A 21,837-nucleotide genomic window follows, 5' to 3' on the forward strand; every position below is an offset into this window, starting at 1 on the left:
AGAGGAAGAGGTCAACCTGAGGAAACAATTAAAGTCCTTGCACACCATATGATTGTGCCTGTCTTACAGTATATAATCATCATTACATGGCACACTGTGCAATGTGAAAAGGGTAAAATTGTGATTATTATCCAGAATATCCACCTCGTCAGACAGTGAGTTACATTTTACAATTTACAATTGCCATATTGTGTTTGGTTGCTTTGTATCCTGCATCTGTGCTGAGTGCGGGCAGCAACCAGAAGCCTATGAAGGGAGTGGAAAATGGGGTACATGTGAAAGTTTTGTCTGGTTGAAGTCCAAGTGTGCTGCGGCATTCTGGATCATTTGGAGGGGCTTAAAGTGGACATTTTATTCTGTTTTTTCTCTCTGCAGTCTGCACGTTCTAAGCCATTTTGAGACGCATTGATAAATGACCTATTCTGGCTGCTGGGGGTGCTTTTGATGACATTTTCAATGAAGGCACGTTTAGTTTAAACTGCTTCCACCGCAATGCGGGAAGAGCTTTACCCAAACACGACAAAGCTTTTCCTGAAGTGTGCTTGACTGTGGGCAAGTGAGCATGCTGGGAGGCCAATTAGGGAGTGAATTGCAGTTGTCAAGCTCTGAGATGACTGAGGCCTGAGTAAGGAGCTCCTTCCTAACATCTGATAGATTGTTTTCCCAGGATGTTAGAAAGTGTAAACCCTCAGATTGGAGTCAAGTGGCCGCTGCAATCTGTGCCTTGAAGGACAGCTGACTTTCCAGGACAACTCCCAGGCCCTTGGCAGTTGGAACATACGCCACCAGGGAGTTGTAGATGGAAATAATGAGATCCTGCATGGGGCAGGACTTACCTGAGGATAAGAGAAGTTCAGCCTTATCTGTGTTAAGCTTCAGGTGAGACATGGGAAGACATCCACTGTGAGATTTCTGCCATGCATGCAGCGAGGCACTCCTCAACCTGAGCGACTTTAATTGAGTCTACCTGTGACCAGAGGCACCGGCAGGGGTAAAATAGTCAGATGGTGAAGTCATGACCATTTTGGTGCCGCTCTAAAACCAATGTATTTCAGAGAAAATAAATTAAGTTTGAATGATTAAAGTAAGGGAAATTCAAGCTTACTTTATAGTGAAAGTTAGGAGAACTCAGAAATGAACTGCAGTGCGATGCAGTGAGTAAAAAGAAGTTGGAAAATGTTAAGTATAAGTTTCTGTGAGCAAATTGCCCTCCCTTTAGTTGCCGTCTCATGTTGTCTTGATGTGTCTTGTCTATCATCGTGGCGCCTCCATGATGCAGCAAAAGGTTTAGACACTAGCAGAACTCCTTTGCAGCCTATGACAGCGTGGATCAGCACTTAGACAACACTGAACGACCTAAGATGCTTAAGACATACAATATGATTTTGCCACGTTTGCGCCTTGTTTGTCTTGCTGATATTGTTACGTTTAGAGCTGTGAAATAGAGGAGCATTGAGAGGCACTGAAACGTGACCTTAGATTTTTGCCATCAGGATCTGAATGTCTTTGCTTTACATTATGCGACACACAAAAAAACAAAGAACCCCTGAGACTTCAAATGATGGATGGTGATGTGTGTGTTTTGTGGGGACGAGCTGGAGGCTTTTAATTTTCCTCAGATTCAGCGTCAACATTCCTCAGCAATGGCATCATCAGTTTTGCTTACTGCCATGATAATAGGGGTGCAACCGTTAATAGAACAATTTTGATCAATTATAAGAAATGACTGATCTCATTAAAATAAAAAAATAGCAGACCTCCAAGTTCACAACGCGTTGTATCATTTAGGGAGGATTAATTTATTTTTATTTGTATTTAAAAATTGTGAAAATGGCAGATCTACAAGTTCACAGCACATCACAATTTACAGTATTTGCAGAAATTGGGGATAAACATGCCTATTATTCGATGACGTGTGTATAGTAGTTGCACTCGTACAGTACATGATAATCATGATTTTCAAGCTGCAGTATTTTCTTATTCTGGCCTCCAGATGTAAAGGAATCAATTGACAAAATAACTAACACACAGTTAGTTATTTTGTTTGTACGTGTTGCTGTGTAAGTGCGTGAGTGTGAGTGAGTTTGTTTTGATCTAGGATAGCATTTAGTAGCACATATTGCGGGTCTGGTCAGTGCAGGTCAAAGATCAGTAAGACAGGCCATTGAGGCCAAGTAGATTAACCTCTCAGCAGTTTAAAATTCAGCAGTGAAGGAGAGGTCAGTGTCTTTTCCTTCTACTGGGACACTCCTCTCATCTCTCAATCCATTCTGACACAATGAGTCACTTATCCTCAGTCTCTCTCTGTCTCCTCTTAGTGATGCAGTTCCATCTTTGCCATTATATTGCACTTCAACGAATCCTTCCATTTGTGGTTAGATAATGGTTCAATATGATATTTTAACCACTTTCAACCTGGAATCCCTATTTTGGGCATGTTAATATATGTCACAGTAAGATTGAATAAATTGTCAGATTGGAAAAAGATCCACCCACGGGCACACTCCCTGTCATATATTGTGATCAATTCACTCTGATTGTGATCAGCCCACCCATTGATACCTGATCTGTCACAACAGTGAAATAAAAATCATAAATTATATGAGCGTCGGCAGGTACTATCGCTACTCACCCCACGGAGGTTACACACTCCACGGAGGCGACACACTCCCGGCCTACTAACCGGCGCTAAAGCTAAGCGGCTAACCATATTGTTGCTGGGATAAGCGTGTTGACGTGTCGGGGGGTGCAGAGACTAGGGGGGAAATAATTTACGATTCTGTCACTATCGGTACGTAACTCGGACGGTGAAGGTGACATCACCACGTTCGGCCCGGCGACTTGCTCTCCTTTCATTCAGCGTGCCTCTGACGGTGTCCGAAAACAAGGAAACACTGCAGCTCCCGGTAGACCCCAGCCTCGGGAGCCCGGTGGGACCCAGAGGATTCCTGTAGCAATAATGTTTTTCCTCACACATTAATTAAATAATCACAAAATATACTTATTCAGAATGAAGTTTGATTTCATTTTCAGACCACTTCGAAGGGACTACCTCCCTTCGAAGTGGTTCCTTCTAGCGTAGTGTAGCTGCTAATTTTGTTGTTGTTGTCAGGCTCGAGTGCACCTCTTTCAATCTGTGACAGCTTCTCCAATCGTGCTGTGACATACACCAAGGGGGTAACACTTAACAATGAGTTATCGCAGAGTTTATAGATTGGCTATTTAAGCTATTTGTCATACTAAGTTTGTAAACCTTAATCTAATCTCTCTCTCTCTCTCTCTCTCTCTCTCTCTCTCTCTCTCTCTCTCTCTCTCTCTCTCTCTCTCTCTCTCCCCCTCCCCGCCCCAGAAGGGATCCATAGCATGGACTCCAACTCTATGACGATGCCCATGTCAGACCCGGGTGCCTGGGCTACAGCCATGAACAACCTGGGCATGGCTCCCAGCATGAACATGAATGGACAGCCTCTCATGCCAGGTACATTCAGCTGACACTCTTAATCCAGAGCCATTTACAAAGTGCAGGATCGGAGATGGTGGGGTGAACCCTACTTCCCAAAAAAACAATAGTGACATTTCTTTGAACACTTAAGTCTGAAGACAAGCCTAGATTTACATGCATTCATTATGTTTAACCCATGGAAGTTTTTTCTATAGTCAAACCAAATGCTCCTTATTATTTATCCACTTAAACCCAATATTTCGTTGACCGGGCCCCCCAGTAGTTCATACCCCTCTCCCTTTTCCCCCTTCACACCAAATCCCTTTGCTGGAAATAGCCCGTCTACAAGCTCAACATGCTTCGCAAAAAGCTTATATTATCTTCTATTTTTGCTGAATGTATTCACCTATTATGACATGATTCACGTGATTAAGGACCATTATACTTCATTATACTGCTATGAGTTCTTCCAATCTACCAGCTTAACAAAAAAACACACCCGGTGTAGCAGTGCCTTTGATGAGTTTATCTCATTCAGCTACAGTGTTAAACAGTGTTAAATCCAATTCATTTCATTAGGCTGCGGTACAGTGACTTGAAATAAAAGATCAAAATGGCAGCTGCTGCATTTTAAATCATTGAGTCGTATTGTATCGGCAAAAATGAACCAATATCGTCCATGTATCGTCAACCATGTATCGTGAGGCGTATCGTATCGCTGTTAAAATGTATTGTTACACCCCTAGTGTGCGTTGTGCGTGCGTTCACACTTTGCCTTCCTGCATGTGCGTGGGTGCATATACTGTAAGAGTCTGTGTGCACACACATGCTCTCGGTGTGTGTGTGTGTGTGTGTGTGTGTGTGTGTGTGTGTGTGTGTGTGTGTGTGTGTGTGTGTGTGTGTGTGTGTGTGTGTGTGTGTTTAAGTGGCGCTAAAGCCCTGCTTGTGTTTTCATCAGTTAATCATATAATTGAATCAGCAGGTGTTTGTACTACAGATAGACAAACACACAAAGCCAGTCATAAGCTTATACCGGTATAACACATGTGTCGGAAGAGGCGACACATGTGGACAAAGTCTAATATTCTACCATTAACAGCAGGATCAGTATTTGATCTGCATGTATTGTACTGTCGGACGTTGTTTTGAAAATCTGTATTTGGGTGGGTGACGTGACGTAACGTTTTCGCTGTCCTCGGTGTCAAACATGTATAAATAAAAAATATATTTGTCAAAAACCTTCTGAATATTGTGCAGGACATTAAGCTTTATGTGAACTTACTCAAGATTAAAACATTTCATTCCTCATTTCTTCAGAATCTTCAACCAAACATGGCAAAACTCATATGGTGTGACTGTCCTGACCTTGTTTCTCAAAGTGGGAACTTGAATAAAACTAAGAAAAAGAATTGCTAAAAATCATTTGAAAATGAATTTAGGCTAAAAAAAATGTCTATTTTGAGCCTATATCTTTTCAAAGTCAAAGCATAATGTTTTCAGTCATTTCTGATCAAAAACATTTTGTCCCCCAACCCAAAATCATTTGGTGTGACACTAGTTTGGAAAAATTAAACAGGCAATTATTTGGACACCTATTGGCTAGAGAGGTCCTTCTTCTGTAAGGCTATTCAGCACTCCCAGCACAACTGCAAGACAGGTGTCTGAGGTGAGTTATGATTTTAACATTTTCATGAAATGCCATCTTGTTGAAACGTTGACAAACTCACCATTCTGGATGTCTTTTGGTGTGACACCTTTTCTTTAAAAAAAGCTTAAGTTATTTGAAGTTTTGGTCATATTTCCATGTAGATCTAGGCTGCTTTGTTATAGCTAGCATGCTGTTAGCATGCTAATGTGTACATAGTAGCCTCAAGGTAAACCTAAATGGAGAAAACAGTAATATGGTGTGACACTTAATCATATGGTGTGACATGTCTGCTTGTCACACCATATGACTTGACTGTCACACCATATGATTTATACTGTATTTAACTACAGATATAACAACAAATAACAAAGTTCCATGTTTCTTTTGTACATTTAAACATTTGTTTTAAACATTTTTACATAAAATGTAATTTAGCTTCATTCAGTGATACTTCAAATTCATCAGACAGAGCAGAAACCCCTTCACAGAAACCTTAACATATTGTTTCAATCTAAACAATATTTTCTCTTTGTCTTAAACTATACATTGCATTTTCTTTTGTCAGCTGGAAAATGACAAGTGCTGAGAGAACGAGAAAGTACAGGGAGAAACTAAACAATGACCCAGCAAGGAGAGAGGAGCCAAAGGGGCGAGACTGCATTTTCTACGAAGAGCAGGAGGTTGTCTGTGGCATAGCAGAACCGCAACAAGGCAGCCGGTTTGCTACCCTCACCAAATACGACTGGCTGATGTACAATACAGTCTAAATGTATAATCTAATCTGATCTAATACTTTTGTACTTTCACTCACTGGACTGGACAGTGGACAGTGTTAAGGTAGGACCCGAGACAAAACTAGCGAAAATAGCTGATCTACAAGCTCTCAACACGTTGTGCTGCGAGAGCTTGTAGATCAGCTATTTTCGGAGTTGCGCAACCCAGCACTCTTTAGCTAGTGGAGATGTGGTGTAATGTCATGATTCCTAATTACATTTGTTCAACACAAAATGCTGTGTTCAAGTTCAGGAGACTTCGGAAAAAACCAATTTACCTGAATGCTGAGTTCTGTTTCCACTAATTGGTGTTAATAAAATGTTGCCTTCAATGCCTTGGCTCCAAGTGTGGCTATGCGCCTTATTGTCCCTTTAGGATCCTTCTGCCGTGGGCCGGCAGAAGACTTAGGTGTGCGTAGCATTCCTGTGCACATCCTCATCATCCATCTACTACTACAATTCTTTCTTATCCCATGTTAAAGCCCTACAATAATATCCTGTTCAGAAATATTAAGGCCATGTTATCCTGGGTAATTGTTTAATCAATCAGTAGTTCAGTTCAGTACTCACTAATAGGTAGGTTAAAACACAGTTTGCTTTGACACATGAAGATATGATCATACGGTGTGACACTAAATCATTTGGTGTGACATTCCAAATAGTGAGAAATCATACCTTTATTAATGATTAAACCAAAAAAATGTTTATGGATTACATAGAGAATATTATCAGGAAGAGTCACAAATATTTGTGTAATTTTAGAGAAAGTTTTGACAGAATACATTTAAAATATGTTGTAAGATCATGAACATGGGCCTCACACAGAGTGTCGATTATGAAAAAAATATACAGATATAATTAATTTTCAAAAAACTATAGTGGATCACTGGTTAGTTATGATAAAGGACTTTGATAAAGTGAGTAACTTAAGAAAGATGTACTCCATTTTCATTTTATGAACAATTATTTTCATGTCACACCATATGACGATTTTAGGCACAAGTACAACAAACTGCTGAATAAAGTCTGATTCCAATAAAATATCTAAAAACAAAATGTATTTCCATAAGGTTGAGAGTGAGTAGAACAAAAGTAAATAACTTTTATGCCTGCAATTTAAAGTTTTTTTAAAAACACATTTTTTGGGGCGTCACGTCACTGACCCATTTATAAGCGGTAGGGTCATGTAGTACGTTGTCAGCTAGGTTGTCAATGTTTTCTGTAGAGAACTCTGCTTCTGGGGACTTGTAGGCTGATATTGTACATTCCCACGTTTGGCTGCGTTTGCCATTAGGAGTGACTGTATTGAAATGAACAGGCTGAGCTGTGTCAGCGAGATGGAGTTCTGACTCTATTATCAGTCTGAGGACTGGAGAATCACGTCTGCTCTCATTCAGACACACACACACACACACACACACACACACACACACACACACACACACACACACACACAAAACCAGGCACTCACACATCCATAAGATGGCAGACAGAGGCTGATTATAGACTGACACTCGTCTGGGTTTCTGACAAGATGGCACAGTGGCTGTGGTCTCATCCCTTAAGGCTACACTGGCTTCTAAATGAAAAAGTAAATCGAAACTTGTTCTGCAGAACTCTCCAATGAGGCATGATAACCTCCCTTCCATATCCACTCAATCTCTTCCCCTCTCTCTCCTTTTCGGAGGGGCAGGTAAAGATAGCAGTGGTTGGTTGTAAATGCAGGCTCTCCCAGCTTCAAGTGGGGGCAGATCACAGGCTCCTGGCAGCACTTGATGTTCAGCTCTCACCCTCCGTCTGGCTCGAACCGTGAACCCACCACTTACCAGCACTCTGTGACAACCACAATACAGTAGCTAGTATTCTGTACAGAACTGGAAAGTACTTTTGGCTTTCTTGAGCATTTATTTGACAAGGTACAGTGGAAAGAGACAGGAAACACGGAGAAACAGGGTAGGGAGTGACATGCACCAAATGGTCCGTCCGGCCGAAAATCAAACTAAGGACTTTAGAGCCCATGTGGTACACTCCCTAACCACTTGAAAAGACGGATTAGGCATTAGACTCTCCCAACTATCTCCAAACAGTGAAACTGGGTTGTAATCGATGGAGTGAGTTTACACCAAGGGTCATACAGGAGCAGCCACACTGATGAGAAAGAAGCCGATGAACAGCTAAAAGACACACACATCCCAGACCTACAGGCTGGATGCTGGATCAAACAAGTCAAACAGTGTACACCTGTGTAGGGCATAGCAGTGGTGGCCATTTTGTGGTGCCACCAATCGAAAGCCCATAAATTATTCCCAGAGAGATTTTCCGAAAATATTTGAATACATTATTTTAAGCCAGGAACCTGGTGAGTCATGACCATACAACATTTGATTCTGTGCCAAAAATGTTTTCCAAACCCATTCCCCCCCACTCCCCTACCTCGGTGGGCGTGGCCAGGGATAAGGTGAATATAGGCTGCTAAATTCCACTATAATGCAGATCAATTAATACATGCAGCGTTCTGCATACATGAGAAAAGAACTGAGCACCACTCCATCCAGACTGATGTCATTCCACTGACGTTGGTTTAATCAAGAGGGGAGATTAAGGAAAAAACGCTGAAGCTTCATTGAAGGTTTATTATTTATCCAAGCTCATTACAAGCTCAGGAAGCATTTACTATGATGCATGAGGTTCACAACTCATCAGTCCACTCTGAACTTGTCGCCAGTAAGTAACATTAAGTTAAACCCGGTCGATTTATGTCTCCATTTTTAATGTGAGGTTGAGCTGCATCACTTTAGTCTCCATCTATGAAGACTCATTCTGACATGATGCTTTATACCCTCTGCAAGAATAGTTTTCTCTTATAAATCTTAGTTCAATTGCAGTTTAACCCTTAAGTGCTGTTCGGGTCATTTTGACCCGTTTTACATTTTCATTTGGAAAAAAAAGGTAGAAGTTAAAAATGTTTCCACCTGAAACTCACTGGCCTTAAAGATTCTTCTGAGATGAACATGTAAAAAAAATATTTTTGCACTACACCCATGCTACACCCCCCTCATATTTTTTGAACCTTAAGTGCTGTTCGGGTCATTTTGACCCGGAAGCACAGAAATACACAGTATTATGCCAAAACACAGACACACAGTCACCCCCACTTCTAACACCCCCCTTCCGAAGCCCCATTCCGAACCCTCCCCGCCTTCCTATAAGCATGAGCAATATTGCCCAGTATTAAATGAAGTAGTTTTTTTCACATGGATTTCAGCTAAATCAGTAAAAACGCCTAGCTCTTTCAGTGTTTAATGTGATATAGCAAAGCAGAAATGCAAACATTTACCAAATATATCATATGAATTGTTTGGTATTGAGTCAAAGTCAATGTATCATGATGATTTGTTAAGTTAAAATTTATATTAGTGTTGTTTTTTTTAAACCAAATATCCACCGGGTCAAAATGACCCGAACAGAACGAAGGTGTAGTGAATCTGAACAGAACTTAAGGGTTAACACATTTCTTTAGAAGGATCAATCTACGCCACGCCCACACACACAGAGATACACCAGAGATTTCTATAATAGATGGACTTTGGCTAAGTATTACATGAAACAGTAGAGATGTTTGAAATCCTTTTTTGTCACCTATTTTCCCCTCAATCTTTTCAAGCATTGTTACAGACGGGTTGGCTACATGGATCTATTTATTTATTAATAACTACTGTCAAGCAGTAAGCCCAGCTCTGTGTCAGTGTCTGTGGTGCTGTTATGGCCATCTTTCTATCTGTCTCTCAGGTGAAATTCCAAAACTCTTCATTTCTCCCCCGTCCTCTTGAGTGACCCAGAAATCGTTTGTGTCCCAAAGCTTAACACATTCAATGTCGGGTATCAATTCATTATTTCATCCGCCACTGGCACAGTTTTTACCTTTTTGACGGCATCAGGAACACACCCTGTAGTGTACACACAATGTCCCGAGCTTAAGGCGATCATCTTTTCGTTCACCCGAAAAAGAGGAATTATAACGGCGATCATCCGTGCTTTAGTTATGGTCTGTAGAAAAATACTTGTTTTGACCCAAAACACAATCTAGGAGATAAAAGTCAAGCTGTGTCAAATGGATGGTTTAGAGGAGGCGAAATGTTTGAACTGCTGATGTAAACATGTAGTGTCCTATCTCTGAATAACGGTGATCGATTATTGGTCATTCATTCATTTATAGTTTTTAGTTGCAAGTTTCAGTCCTCAAACTGTCTTTAGGAGGGAAGGCAAGCTCTCCTCACCGGAGGACGCAGCGTCGGCAGGTACCACCTAAACCTAACCCTAACCCTAACCTGAGTAAAACTAACTCTGGTGAAATGCTAACCTGCCGACGCTGGTGAATGCTAACCTGGTGAAATGCTAACCTGCATCCTCCCATGAGGTCTTCAAGACGAGGACGCTCAGAGAGCTCGCCCTCGCTGGTCTTTAGCCTTCTCCCCCCCTCCCCCTACCCCCCATATTTCTCTGTTCTTTTTCACAAATTGCACCCCAATACTAATACTAAATAGTGAAAATAGCAATTGTAATTTAAAAAATGTATGTATTCATTTTTTCATTTGCGTATTATGAGATGCTCAAATTAAGGAAAGTGGTTGACCATAAGATATCTATGTATTGTAATAGTCTTTTTACTCACTCTCATCTCAAAAAGCTTGAAGAGTGTGTGTGTGTGTGTGTGTGTGTTTGTGTGTGTGTGTGTGTGTGTGTGTGTGTGTGTGTGTGTGTGTGTGTGTGTGTGTGTGTGTGTGTGTGTGTGCGTGTGCGTGTGAGTGTGCGCGTGCGTGTGCGTGCGTGCGTGCGTGCGTGCGTGCACTTGCGTGTTTCTGTTGTAAAACTTCTGATATTGCTGGGTACAAGAAAACCTGGGGAACTAAATCTAACATTTACAGCAGCTATAGGTTGAAGTGTATCGGTGTGATGCCAGAAAAAGGAGGCTCTTAATCTGGGCGCCAACAGAACAGTTGAAGTCTCACTCGGGGTAATGCATCTTCATTAAAACAGTTAGGAGGTGGCAGTGGTTGCAGGAGGGAGGAGTAGAGAGGACGGGTGGAGGTAGAAAATGGGAGGTGGAGAGAGAGAGAGAGAGAGGAGAGCAGAGCAGGGTGAAGAGGACAGCTGTGTCCCCTCCTCATCCATCACCTGCATGGAAAAACAGCTCGTGTCTCCACAACTTCACTCTCTATCTCTATCCCTCCATTCTTCCTCCCTCTGGCTCTGTCCTCCCTCCTTTCTCCCTATGTCTCTCAGGGACGTGCAGAGAATGTTAGGGAGGCAGGGGCTGACATTTCTAAAAGGGCCTTTTGGTGGAAATATCGAAAATAGCAGACCTCCAAGCTCACAACGCCGAGTGATACCACACTGAACTAAGCATAATCAAGTCAATACTGGAGAACGTCATGAATTACTAACCCAACTAACTAACTAACTAATAGAATTTCTACCCAGAGTAGGCAATTCTTTCAACATAAGATGCTGCATTCAAGTTCAGGAGAGTTTGGACAAGGCAATTCTCTTGATTGCTGCCTTTGGGTATGGCATGGAAAGAGGGCATTTGCATGTCTTTCCACATAGTGAAAACTGCATTCATGGTCTGGAGAGGGCACCTTTTACAGATGGATAAAAGGGCAGGGGCTCAAGCCCCCTGTGATGTCTTTGTGTGCACGTGCCTGATGTCTCTATCCCTCTGTCTCTACTCTCTATCCCTCTTTCCTCGTCAGTCCAAATTAGCCAACATCTTCATTACGGTCTCATAAACTCTGAGTCAGCAACTATTAGAACACGCTTTTGTTCTTCTGTGGTGTCTCAGGGCTCAGCTTTGCACTCAGTCACCGGGATCTTCCTCATCTGTATTCCAGTGTAACAGAGAGCAAAGCTGCTAATAGCACCTACAGTGGATTCGCTCATTTCTGCTTTAATAATGAAGCCAAAAACATTTACATTTTTGGGGGCACTTAGCGGACTCCCTTCATCCAGAGCCATTTAGAGTGGTGCAGCAGTTTGCTTAAATTCCTTTATCAGCAATATTAAAAGTGGGCCACTGGAGAAGAAAAGTGTGAGTAATGGTGTCCAGACGAACTAGAAGAAGCAGAAATGTCCCCGTGCTCCTTGGGTATTTTCAAAAAACAGAAGTGCTAGCTAAGCAGGAAAACGTATTTTTCTATTCTTTTTGTTCTTTCTGCAGGATCAGGTGCAAGTACTACTGAAGGAAGGAGAGGAAAGTATAAGGTTCTCTGAGTCACTGGGGTTTTCAGAGTACGATGTAAAGAGTGTGGCTCCTCTTGGCCCTGGGTTGGGGAGCTCATTGTAACCTTAGAAGTCAGAACAGAAGGGATAATGCTGAACAACTGACTTTGTGCAGAGACGCATAATCACCGCTGTCGGACAGAAACCTTACCGGAACCTATACATCATTGTATCAAAAGTAGCTTAAATGGCCATTCTACAAGCTCACAATGCATTGACGAGATGTGTTATTGTACTTTTTTTTAAACAAGTTTGTACCACATGATATAATGCAGATACTCCTGGACTGCAGGGGGCAGTGCCTGTCAGCCTGGGCCTGCCACGATTATTACATAATCGCCTAATCACAGTTATTTGAGATAATCGCGATTAGCCCTATTCACGGCCCGCCCTCTCAGCAACTTCCTGGTGCTGACGTCAGTTTAGAAGGGGAAACTATAACAGAAATAGCTGGACTTAAAGCCAACAAATCATTATTTCGAATGGTAAATTATAATGCTTTGTGCCTTTTACTATCTTGTGTTCTTTTTACATTTGCGATTTCTGTGTTAACTCTATGGGCTTTTAGCAGGGTTTTACCCTTCAAAACGTGACTTCAGCACCAGGGGGATGCTGAGTGGGCGGGCCCTGAATAGGTCTAATTATTTTCCATAATAACGACCAATTTGGGACAACGGGTATAATTAACTAGAAATACTATATCGTGTTTGTTTGCCTCTGCGAACAAGTTGTAATTTACATGCATGCAAGACTTTTAAGGGATTTAATCAAATCTGTTGTTTATTTTCTGGCAAAATGTTAAGTTATCATTAATTTTCGGGCTTTTATGCCTTTATTGATAGGACAGTAGACAGACAAGAAATGGGGAGAGAGATGTGGAGTGACAGACACACAGCAAAGATCGTCGGAAACGGGATTCAAACCCACAACACACTGTCAGGCTGGCATTGCAGCCTAGGGTGCCTGGACCGCTACGCCGGTGGCCCGGGCCTGGTTATATTAATGGCCCCTACACACTCCATGACTTTCAAGTCGTCAGCTATATAGTCATAAATCACTTCACAGTTCACACTACACTCACTTCCTTGAAATCGCCCGTCTTAAGACGTTTCCAGACTGCATGACTGATCGGCGACAGGGGGTCATGTGGATATTTTCTTTAATTGACAATTCAATAGTTAAAGTGCAAAATATTAAACAACCTGTTATGGCCCACATAAGGTCGATTCGAAAAATGTGTGGTCTTCTTTCGCCTGCGGGGAGTGTGCACGCAAAGTTTCACACCGATCGGTCCAGTGGTGCGTAAGATTAGCTGGTCACAGTCAGACAGACAGCCTCACAGTCTGAAGAGGACTCCCTCCTAAAAGAGATCTTTGAAATCTAGAGAGGAAGAGGAGAGGATGAAGAGTAGTGTGACAGTAATAGCCAGGAGCTTTCACCAAATGTGAAACTTGTCAAGTTTTTATAATTACATTTGTATTCCCCCTGCACCTCTGATGGACTGCTTGAACGAACCTCCAGGAAGGAGATTGTTTGACATCCAACAAGAAGAGAGGAGAGAGACAGAACTGCAATCTCTTGTAGGAGAGATGAAGTCTCATAGACAATAAAGGTGACCGGTCAGGGTTGTGTTGCATTTTCTTTCCTGTGTGGGCGGACGACCTAGAGGCTTCACTTTTGATGTGTTTTCTTGAAGCGAGTCCTTCACGATCTCTGGAGGTTCTCACCTCTGACTGAAAAACCGATCTCTCATACACGGTTGTTGTTTATTCACACGCTGCCTCACGGCTCCTCGATCGGGGTCTAATTAAGGTTGTTTTCACAATGAACGTTTATGAAACATTCCCTTGCGGGATGAATAGAGTTCTTAGTCTCATCTTATCTTAATATCTTATCTTATTGATTGTCTACATATTCCATTTACTTCTTCTTCCTAGTTCCTAATAATCTTGGTGAAAATTAGACGGTGATTAAGTTTGTCCAAAATCTTGATGTGTAGGCTACTGTTTGCACACACGCACGCACAAACACACACACACACACACACACACACACACACACATACACATATACACTCTCACACACACCAGAAGAATATAAGCATTGCCACAGTTAAATTGAACTAGCGCTGATGTACAGTAATAAGATCTTTTTTTTATCTGTGTGCCAAAACTTGAGTTTGCGCTCTGTCAATATAAGACATGTAACCTCATGAAATAAACATTTCCTAGATGTTACAGTATATCCCTGGTCCAATAAAGCACAGGCCTGCCTTCTGGTGGAATATATATACAGTATATATTCCAAGAATACAATATGACCAAACAGTCATATACTTATTATTGTTGTTGTACTCTCTCTCTCTCTCTCTCTCTCTCTCTCTCTCTCTCTCTCTCTCTCTCTCTCTCTCTCTCTCTCTCTCTCTCGCACACGCGCGAACCCGTTGATGTACAGCTGCTGTCTAAATCAGTGTTTGTCAATATAATCCCTTTGGCATGTAGGTTTTTCCTTTTTTTTCCATTTGGGCTTCCACAGCATAATGCAATGTCTTGGATCATGTTTCTAACAGCAGGAGTAAATAAGAGCGAGTCAGATAAAGTTTGTTAATTATGCATGATGTTTGTCAGGTGATTTATTCATGAGAAGCTGTGATATTCTGTTGTTTCTAGGTTGTTTGTGTGTCACTGGTGTTGACAGAATAATCAACGAGGGAATAAATCACAATGTATAATAGAACATGAGCTTTGGGTTAAACTGGTAGAAAAAACAACTCAACAATAGTTGTTATGTGTTAAGTTCTGCTGCGTTCCCATGTGTATTCTCATGAAAGTTTATTTTAAAAAATGTTGTTCTGCCGCCTTCCAGAATTTGACCCCAACCTGGGCATGATGACTGGCATCCCCCCCATGAACCCCATGATGCCTGGCATGGGCATGATGGCCCTGCCCCACTCCCAGGATGTGCCAATGGTCAAGGAGATCATCCACTGCGCCAGCTGCACCCTCTTCCCCGCCAACCCCAGTAAGTCTGCATGATTAAAAAGCTGTTCCTCTGAAGACTGGTTCCTCTGAAGACTTCTTAATCTGTGACGTTACACCATTTGACTTTTCACCATAGAGAGAAAGAAAGAACACGAAAATGAGAGAGAGGGGGCAGGAGGAGATGATGGGAGGAAAGCATTTTTTCTGCAATCCGCTAATAAAGTATTCAATCAATCAAATGTATCTCACATCTACTCTCCATTTAATCCGATTTCTGAATATAAATTAAAGTGATGTGGTTGAACCCACCCTCCCTATGCTTTAAGTTACATTTTATTAGAGAAAGGTTTCAGTCTAGGGACTTTTCTTTCAAAGTCACCTCACGCGTGTCAGCTTCAAGTTAAGCGTAAACAAGACCTCAGCACAAAAGACATTGGGGACTTCACAATCCTTCAATAACAACAACAAAGGAAACACCTAAGCTTCTTTTGTTTTTGATGTTGGATGTGTCTGTCTGTCTATGGTGTGAACAGAATACATGCTTCAAATCACACAAAGACATAAAAATGGCACACATGTCACATATTTTCCTTCACACAAGAACTTTCCTTGCAGCATTTTATCAGGGCTTTAGGGATAGCAATGGTATGAGAATACATTGTAGACATTTCATTTATACCCCAAGGCACTGGGAGTCGGGCCTGGTTATCTGCCCATATCTGTGTGGCTGGTTCTACAGACAGGGATCTCCATTCATGGGCATAAAAGGGTATGATGTCAGATGTCATAGACATCATAGGACTTTCACATAACGAATAACTGAGTAAGCATGTTTGGGCTCTCACAGCATATCTCCATATAAAGTACATGGATCTCCATACTGTATATGGGTAACTGGTCCGATACAAATCACTGGCCAGATGGCCATGTCGCCCTGAGGCGTCTTACTAGTTAGTTACTGGTGGTATAATTCTTAACTACACCAGTCTTCTGGTAACACAAGGCTTCTGATGCCATACCCTAGAACCTACAGTTCAAGAGTTATAGGCCAAAACATGAATCTACCTATAACGCCACCACAAAACTGATTTGAAAAAATGCTATTTATGAGTTCATTTCAATAAGCTCCCCGCTAAACTTGGCCAATGTGACCCTGGGCGTACAACACACTTTGGACGAAGCCAGATGATGGAGCTTAGCTCCTTCCAGGAGCACCACAATTTTATTTTTTTGCAAAGATTTACCTCCTGGTGGCGCTATAACAGACCGATGTGAAAAACATGGGGCAGAGGTTCTGCCCTGACCTCCAGATCTAACAAAAATAGGCTGGCTTATTAAGTAAAACAATTTCATTTTTACCAATTACTCGAATGCCCCCGCCACCCAGTTAAAAATCGCTAAGGATAGAAAGCAATACATGAAAAAAGATTAACATTAATTCTAATAAATCAACCCTGGTTGTAAAAAAGCAACCCTAGTTGTAAACAATGTTGTCCTTTAAAAAGCCTTTATTCACGGCAATGTGCCAAATTCCCACAAACCTCCAAGGAGGCCAAATAGCATTTTGCATCTTAATACTGTAGCTCTTGCATGGACTAAATTGATTAAATGAATAGCATGTCTTTACATTTATTTATTTTTTACTCAGCCTCTTTTCGTTCTGTACAAATGTTGTGGTTGATATTAAATAATAAGTGCCTGTTAAACAGTGTTTTATTATTATTATTTTTTTTTACCTGGGTTCTATTTTTGTATTTCTTTTTCAAAACATTTTCCCTCTGTGGGATTTTCCACACATATCTTGATTAATGCTGTTGCATTTATCAGAAAATGACTTAATTCATTAATTCGTGCTTTGGGAAGCTGGTGCATAAATATATTTTGCCACTGAATTACAATTGATGGTAGCCTTGAAGGACTTTTGCATAGATTAGGCTTTCAAGGTCCTTAACCATCATGTCCGTCAAGGTCAAACTAAGCAGATATAATACAGAAAAGTCACAAGGAATAGTAATGTAGATTCCAGGATGATTTTCAGGGCACCATGGAAATCTTTCTGTACCAAAGGATTGGAATTGAAATATTGAAGCGTACCTGATGTTCTAAAACTCAGTGTCAATCATGTTCATATGACCACATCCCTGCTGACACCTCACCAATAACATGGTGAGACCAGAGTTTGATTACACTTCAATCAAACTGTAGTTACCGTTTGATTGCGGTTTCCTTTTATCATGAACATACGGAATTGAGTCTTGTACAGTACAAGAATGGCAGATATTATTCACACTGAAAACGATACCATCAGGTTACAGTATATGATAACATACTGTAGCAGCAATATGTAACTGGTAAATGTATATACCGGTATACACAGGCAGTTGCATTCAATCACAGATTCACAATCAAAAATAATTTACACTATAACATATAAACATTTTGGTCTGTCCAGCACACACAGCACAGCATTTGTGTATGTATTTTTTGCCACAGACACATTTGTCTGTGTAGTCATATTGATGACCCCTGACTGGGAGACAAAAGAGGAAAGAACTGCTATTACTGTGTAATGTATGCCTGTTATGCCTGAAGAAGAAAAAACATGTTTCTTTTCTTTTTCTTCTTATCATGTAGGCCTACAGCACAGATATGAGGAGGAGGATGACAGTACTAGTGTTATAGGTAATAAAGAGAAAGTCATGAAATCACCACTTTTTTCTCCTTGTTTCCACAGTACAGTACAGTACAGTACAGTACAGTACAGTACTGTACAGTATGTGTGTACAATCGGCTCTAATTGCCTACCAACTCAGGCTTGTGTATTACACAGGGGTCTTTGACCTTTTTCAGTCCAAGGACCCCTTAGCTGAGAGAGAGATGAAGCATGGACCTCCACAACATATTGTATAACATTGTGTTAGAGATTAAACCTTTTTGTAGATGGCATGCTGTAGATACTGTAGCTCCATAGACTTGTTTGACAGGACTGTCAATGTGTAGCGCTGTGTTGGATTCATGTTTATATGTATTTTCAGACAGTTAATTGCTTAAAACCTCACTACTTAGAAAAATGTGTCTGCTCTTTTTTTCCTATACGCAAAACCTCTTTGGAGAAAATTGTCAATCTAAAAGCTCATATAGATTGTCTATTTTTGGCTAATGTTCCCCTCAGAAGAGGGATGCTAGCGTTTAATACAAAATAAATGTGTCCAAGAAAACAGATGTATAAACTGTCAACACGCCATGGTGCAGTGTGCTGATAGCTTGTAACTCTGTTTATTTGGATTGGCGCATGCCACGCACATCTGATGTTGGAAACATAAAAACACTGCAGATTGATTCGGTCATAGCTCTGTCAATTATGCGAGTTTTTTCCTTGGAGAGTCCCACTTCCATGACCAATGACTAAATGTGTCCCTATTAAATCTATAAATATTTCAACGTTGGATATTTGAAAATAGCCGATCTACCAGCTCATACATGTATGTGCTCCTGTCCAAACTAAACTTTTCGCTCTTTCGTCTCTATTTAGCACATTATCCAGAGTGACTTGCAAGAGTGATATCACTGATGTGAATAGAGATATAGCTAGATTTGTGTTGTGTTGAAATTCACAATTTCACAACCTCTCATCTCCAGAGGACTCAAGCACTCAGCCTATCAGGTAGCAGCATTCATAGGTAAATAGAGCAGCTCTTATGTAGCAGGTTGCATATAGCATCCATCACCAGCAGTGGTCGACCTCTAGCGTAACAAACAGCATCCCTTCTTATTGACCTTTAACTCGAACAGCAACCTGCTGTCAACGCTCTCTCTCTCTCTCTCTCTCTCTAGATAGATAGATACCTTTAAAAAATGGCATAGCGTTTTTTAGCGTCTCTCTCTCTCTCTCTCTCTCTCTCTCTCTCTCTCTCTCTCTCTCTCTCTCTCTCTCTCTCTCTCTCTCTCTCTCTCTGCGTGTGTCAGTGTTCATCTTCATAGGCTGTGTCTTTTTTCCTCTTTTCTCACTCTTCACTCATCTTTCTGTCTCTGTGCGTCTCTCTTTTTGGATGTTTTGTTTGGGGTTCATGTCCTTCAAAAGTAGTTTTTGGATCATCAAACTGAGCATTACTCAGACTTAGTCTTATTTGTCTGTCCGTCTTCGTCCGATTTCTAAATGCTGCTGTCTATCTTTAGAGTGTGTGTATCCAGTGTTGTGGAAAGCGTCTGTTTTCAGTGCCTCATCCTACACCTACGATGGGTTTGTGTAGCAGAACCAGTGAGTGGCCACAGAGACGGCAGTCCTCAGGGACACATCTATTTCTGCCGACTGGCTCCCAGCCAGGAGCTGTGTGTGTCCACATTGTTCAAACTCCATAACCCGGTACCACATGGGGATGCCGGCCACAATCAGCATTCCTGAGTGTTACAGTGATTAGCCGGTTCGCTCCATGTACACATGAGAAGAGGCCTGATCTATTACAGATTAACTCAGTTCAGCGCTTATCTATGCATAATTAATCATGTCTGCCGTGCTAGGGGGATGGCGATGTTGCCTCTATCCACACGAAAGGATCTCCCAACCATTTTAGGGCAAATTTTCATGCTTTCATGCAGATTAGCATTAACATAAAATATGATCTAAGCTTTCTTTTCTTTTTTTTTAATCCATGTTGTCATCATCCCTGTTAGATCATCGTGAAGATATCTGCGTTTATTTTTATTCTCTTCGTTCGGTTTAACCATAGACTGTAAATAAATATGGACGGTGGAAAGCCTTTGGTTTCTATGCTGTGCAATTGAAGCTTTTTTTGGCCGTTGTATGGGTGCCGCCATCATTGTAGAAATCGACGTTCATTGGTAGAAAGGGTACCATCTCGAATGCTATTGCCTGCCAACGGTCACGTGCAACCGCAGGGATACATGGGACATTGTCTTGAGTTTGCCAAAAATAAAGCACATGAAGAAGAATCATCACAAGCCCCTCGTACAGCATACCCTGCTATAACAATAACATAAATTGAATTGAATTGAATTGAATTGAAAATTTTCACAAAACGCATATCATGGTGATTGAAACAAGGCTTTAAACTAGCGACAGGAACCATAATGTATTTATGACAATGTAGGTAAGAAAATCAAATGTAAAAGTTCGGGGGAAATGAATGTAATCCCATGTAGAACATGTTGCTTCTGGTGCCAGAACAGCGCAACTAGCGGCCAATCATAGGAACTTTTAGTTCTGTGTTTGCTTCATTTTAAACCGGAACAACTACCCCCCTTTTCTTTTGATAGAGATAATGTAACTTTTTTTTGTGCTTTTTCTTATCTCTCTCATGTAGCCTACAATGCCACCCGTCCAGCCATAGTAGTATTACATCTTACCGTAGGTCAAGCACATAACCGTTGTGTCCTGTGTTCTCCTGTCTCTCCATGTTTACAGACCTTCCACCTCCGGGTTTCAGAGAGCGCCCGCCAGGCTGTAAGACGGTGTTCGTGGGCGGCCTGCCGGAGAACTCCACGGAGGCGCTGATCGTGGAGGTGTTCGGACAGTGTGGAGAAATCATCGCCATCCGCAAGAGCAAGAAGAATTTCTGTCACATACGATTCGCAGAGGAGTACACCGTGGACAAGGCTCTCTTCCTGTCCGGTAAGTAGGGCTTTCACTTCAAGTATTTTTTACAGATCGACTAGTTGAAGCCACTGGTAGTCGACTAGTCGACTAGTCGTTAACATATTAGGTCATAATAAAGAGCGCTGTGGCACGGCTTTTCACAGCAGCCAAGTTACCATGACAACGGATACTCACACAAACCCCACGTGTGCAAGTTAGCGCAACATAACAAGACCAGCATTTCACAATCGCCACATCCATTTTAGCTGCTACAGTAATAGAAAGCCATGCTTGGACTCACCAATAGCTGCTGTCTCTCGTAAAGCACATATATCCATTTCCATGAAAAAAAAAAGAAAATGTTTTTTTTAATTATTTTTTTATCGACTTTTCGACTAGTACAAGATCGACTAGTGGTTATACTAGTCGACTAGTCGGTGAAAGCCCTACCGGTAAGACAGTTCACATTCACCCCACACCTATTATTTATATAGGGATGAAATTCCAATCTATTGCTTTAACTGTGTCTTCTCTTTCCTGCTAGTCTGTTGAGTGGGTCTCATTGTAGAGCTGCGGTAAACATTTGTATCTTGTTAAGCACTCAAAGGGATAAGATGACATTCCACAGATTTTGACTGTGTGGATATTGTTGTTCCTCTGGGATTTGATGCTGATCTTAATCTCAAAGAGGAGCAGATTGCTTCAGCTGTTATTTAGGTCCTCTAGGCCACTAATGATGTTTTAGTACATTGTGGCTCCCACTTCTCCCAGTCAGAGAGCCAGACAACAGAGGATATGAATCAACTGGGAAGTGGAGAGAAGGTATAGATAGTCATGTGACCCCAGCTGGTGGTTTCTTATCTTATCTCCATTTCCCAGCAGCCTCCAGAATCCCACACGTCTTAAATCTCCTCTATGCAAAGTATTGGCCCAGATGACAGAGTTAACAACACTGACTCCCCATAGAAACACACACACACACGCATGCACAGTGCACACACACACCACCCACGCACGCACGCACGCACGCACACACGCACACTGTCGTCTCCTGTATGAAATATTGAAGCAGCAGAAACTGAAATCAACTCTACTATGCTATCCTATACTCCTGCGCCTCC

At 41.5% G+C, this 21,837-nt stretch overlaps 1 protein-coding gene across 1 annotated transcript in view; it reads left to right on the forward strand.

Annotated features, from left to right (window-relative positions):
* Positions 1-21,837, forward strand: part of LOC308302067 (ecto-NOX disulfide-thiol exchanger 2-like) — a 126,717-nt gene that overhangs the window by 66,206 nt on the left and 38,674 nt on the right. Inside the window, exons 3-6 of the mRNA XM_080746249.1 lie at positions 3,350-3,478; positions 15,008-15,163; positions 17,758-17,805; positions 20,546-20,752. Coding sequence (XP_080602375.1) covers positions 3,350-3,478; positions 15,008-15,163; positions 17,758-17,805; positions 20,546-20,752 — 540 coding nt within the window. The remainder of the gene's footprint in view (positions 1-3,349; positions 3,479-15,007; positions 15,164-17,757; positions 17,806-20,545; positions 20,753-21,837) is intronic.

This window comes from Nannobrachium achirus (assembly GCF_963921795.1).
Source record: "Nannobrachium achirus genome assembly, chromosome: 17".
Classification (NCBI taxonomy): Eukaryota; Metazoa; Chordata; class Actinopteri; order Myctophiformes; family Myctophidae; genus Nannobrachium; species Nannobrachium achirus.